This window comes from Fundulus heteroclitus, chromosome 11 (assembly GCF_011125445.2).
Source record: "Fundulus heteroclitus isolate FHET01 chromosome 11, MU-UCD_Fhet_4.1, whole genome shotgun sequence".
Lineage (NCBI taxonomy): Eukaryota > Metazoa > Chordata > Actinopteri > Cyprinodontiformes > Fundulidae > Fundulus > Fundulus heteroclitus.
The window spans coordinates 28,944,943-28,947,741 of NC_046371.1; the positions used below are offsets into that span (position 1 = coordinate 28,944,943).

The window sequence follows — 2,799 nt, forward strand, 5'->3', positions numbered from 1 at the left end:
TCCCTCCCGTGACCTCCACATTAATCATTATTAAATTAATTATTCTTTTATTAATTGTATTATTATTATTTTCATTTATATTCATATCATTAATAATATTATTACTACTATCATTGATATTATTGTAATTATTTAATTCTGTTACGCATACCCAACCTTATTTAGTAGTATTATTGTAATCATTTAAAGTTATTTATAATTATTTAACTCCGGTATACATACCCAATCTTTTTATTAGTATTATTATGATTATTTTGAATTATTTAATTCTGTTACGCATACCCAACCTTATTTAGTAGTATTATTGTAATCATTTAAAGTTATTTATAATTATTTAACTCCGGTATACATACCCAATCTTTTTATTAGTATTATTATGATTATTTTGAATTATTTAATTCCGTTACGCGCACCCAATCTTTAAGGTGGGAGGAAATCAGTCTTTGTTTCAGCCGTAAAAGCAGTCAGACTATAATAAAGATTAAAAATAAAACTATATAAATCGTTTAGACGCATAAGCTTCCCCATCCGGAATCTGTAAATAAAAAGCTCAGGGTTCTCGCTCAGCCCAGAATCCTGCGATGCAACCCCTCAGCTCTCCCTGTAAACAGCAAGCGTTACTGATCGCTTACCAGTTGCAGCTTACAACATAATAAGTCCATACACTCTACAGGTCAGTTTGAGGGTCATAAGTTTACTCGGTCAGTAAGCAGTTAAAACAATACTCAACCTGTTCGAAGCGTCGCGCGGGAGGAGACACAAGGGGAGATCTCGCTTTCTCTCAATCATCTGACCCCTCAACACAAAAACTGTCTCTTTCTCTACAACCCTTGCGCCGTCATGGTTAGTATTTATAAATAGCGGACACCTTGTCACAAAAAAATCGACAGGATGTTGTATTTCACGCCTTTACGCATCCTAAAAATCCCCATCACGCGGACAAACACAATGCCTGTATTATCAATAATGTATATATAAGGCCCTCTTCCCACCTAACTGAATGCATGCACGGTGACTCCTCCGAAAAATGTCAAAAGACATTTATGTGTGAAATGTTTGTCTCCCCTTTATTATAACTTTTTTGTTACCATCAAGGCTCAGTATAAAATTAAGCGTTGTAAAAATGAAAAATGATTGAACTTTTTGGTGCTTACTGCTGTTTCTTGTTCTTCATTCAATTTTGCACAAATATCCTATTTCTCATCCGTACCCCTCCCCCATTTCCGGTCCCCTCCCCCACTTCCGGAATCCATACCCCTCCCCCATTTCCGGTCCCCCCCCCACTCTAGGAATTCGAAACTGACACAGATTCAACAAATAGGATCTTCTCACCAACACGGCAATCAAAGGCGGGGCTTACCGGTCGATGGTTTCTTCCGCGCAACTCCAAGACAGGCTCAAGATAAAACAACTCCGGTTATTTTTCTGCTTGACGCATGGCGTGACAAGATGATAGCAGACCGGATGTCAACGCTGTTCTGCAACTGTTGCAACTGGAGAGATGTTTTGGGTGATCAAGAAAGTGGTAGCTTTTTAGACCCGCCCTCCTCACAACACCCGATACCGCCCCCCTTCAACGTTAACCACACCCCTTCTCAGTATAAAAAACAACCGGGCAGACCGATCGGAACATCCATGCAACTTCACTGACCAGACTTTTAGCATCTGAAACCATGAACAACTACGCGGTTGAAAGAACTACAGCTTCAACATCATCGCAGCATGGCTCCCCGGACAGCGACAAATTCTTTCCGGGACCGTACCACCCTCCTTTCCCCTCGCCAACCCCTGAATCCTCTTCCAAACTCGACAGCGACAGCGAGAGTCTCCTCACATCGCTGCAGAGGCGTATCGACGACTGGGCTAATGCCCCCGGAGGCATGCATGTACGGCCCGAGTACTTTGTTTTACGGGATGAGAATTCCACGCTTCCAACCACACTTCCAGCCAGGCTTCCAGCCATGCCGTCTCTGTCAGAGACCCAGGAGGAAGATTTACAAGTGCTGAATCTTCCACCCACCCCTGAGGTATCCCAGGACTCACAACTACCCTCGGGCCAAGGAGATCCAGCCTCCCCAGACCCTTCTCAACCCGAGGATACGCTGCTTCCATCCAGCCAAGGAGAGACTGACACCGGCGCCGATGAATACAATGGATGGAAGCGCTTCGGTTTCATCAAAGCGGTGAAAACCGTGGTGTTTCATCTTTTGAACGCTGCGATCGGAAAATACATGCACGGTAAATGTTATGGGTGTAATAACAACCGTCCTAGTCAGAGAGACCATGAATGTTCGGAGCTGCTTCAGAATGGGTTATTTGAACGCAATTACAAGGGTGTAATGCGACTACTTTATAACGCACGTTTCTTCGATGCCGTTCAACGGTTTCTAACCGCTCACAACATCCACCAAGACAACCACACAGTCAATGCCGTTGTGCAGGCCTATCTGTACGAATTGACGATGGCCAAGGAGTTATTTCATACAATCCTTGACGGGTATGATGAGATGGTTGAAGAAAACTATGAATTAAAAGATCAACTTGAAGCCATCACGCGGTACTGGCAGGGATCTTGAAACCAAAGCATGCATGTTTTCTCATATCTTTCTTTAATATATATTATATGAGTCTTTTCTACAATTAGCTTGTGATATATTAAATGACTATTTACAATGAGTTTGTGATATATTAAAGTAGTGTTTTTTACTTTGAGTTTGTGATATATTAAAGTAGTATTTTCTGAAATTAGCTTGTGATATATGAAATGATTGTTGTTTACAATGAGTTTGTGATATAATA

At 41.4% G+C, this 2,799-nt stretch overlaps 1 protein-coding gene across 1 annotated transcript; it reads left to right on the top strand.

Annotated features, from left to right (window-relative positions):
• The first annotated feature begins 1,033 nt into the window (after positions 1 to 1,033).
• Positions 1,034 to 2,576, top strand: LOC118564645. Its single transcript, XM_036143533.1, has 2 exons — positions 1,034 to 1,045; positions 1,290 to 2,576. Exon 2 carries the CDS (start codon positions 1,674 to 1,676, stop codon positions 2,574 to 2,576), a length of 903 nt encoding a protein of 300 aa, XP_035999426.1. The 5' UTR covers positions 1,034 to 1,045; positions 1,290 to 1,673.
• Positions 2,577 to 2,799: the final 223 nt, after the last annotated feature.

What these genes read in the sequence shown, in the direction of transcription:
- LOC118564645 (XM_036143533.1), top strand. Translation starts at nt 1,674, where the DNA reads ATGAACAACTACGCGGTTGAAAGAACTACAGCTTCAACATCATCGCAG.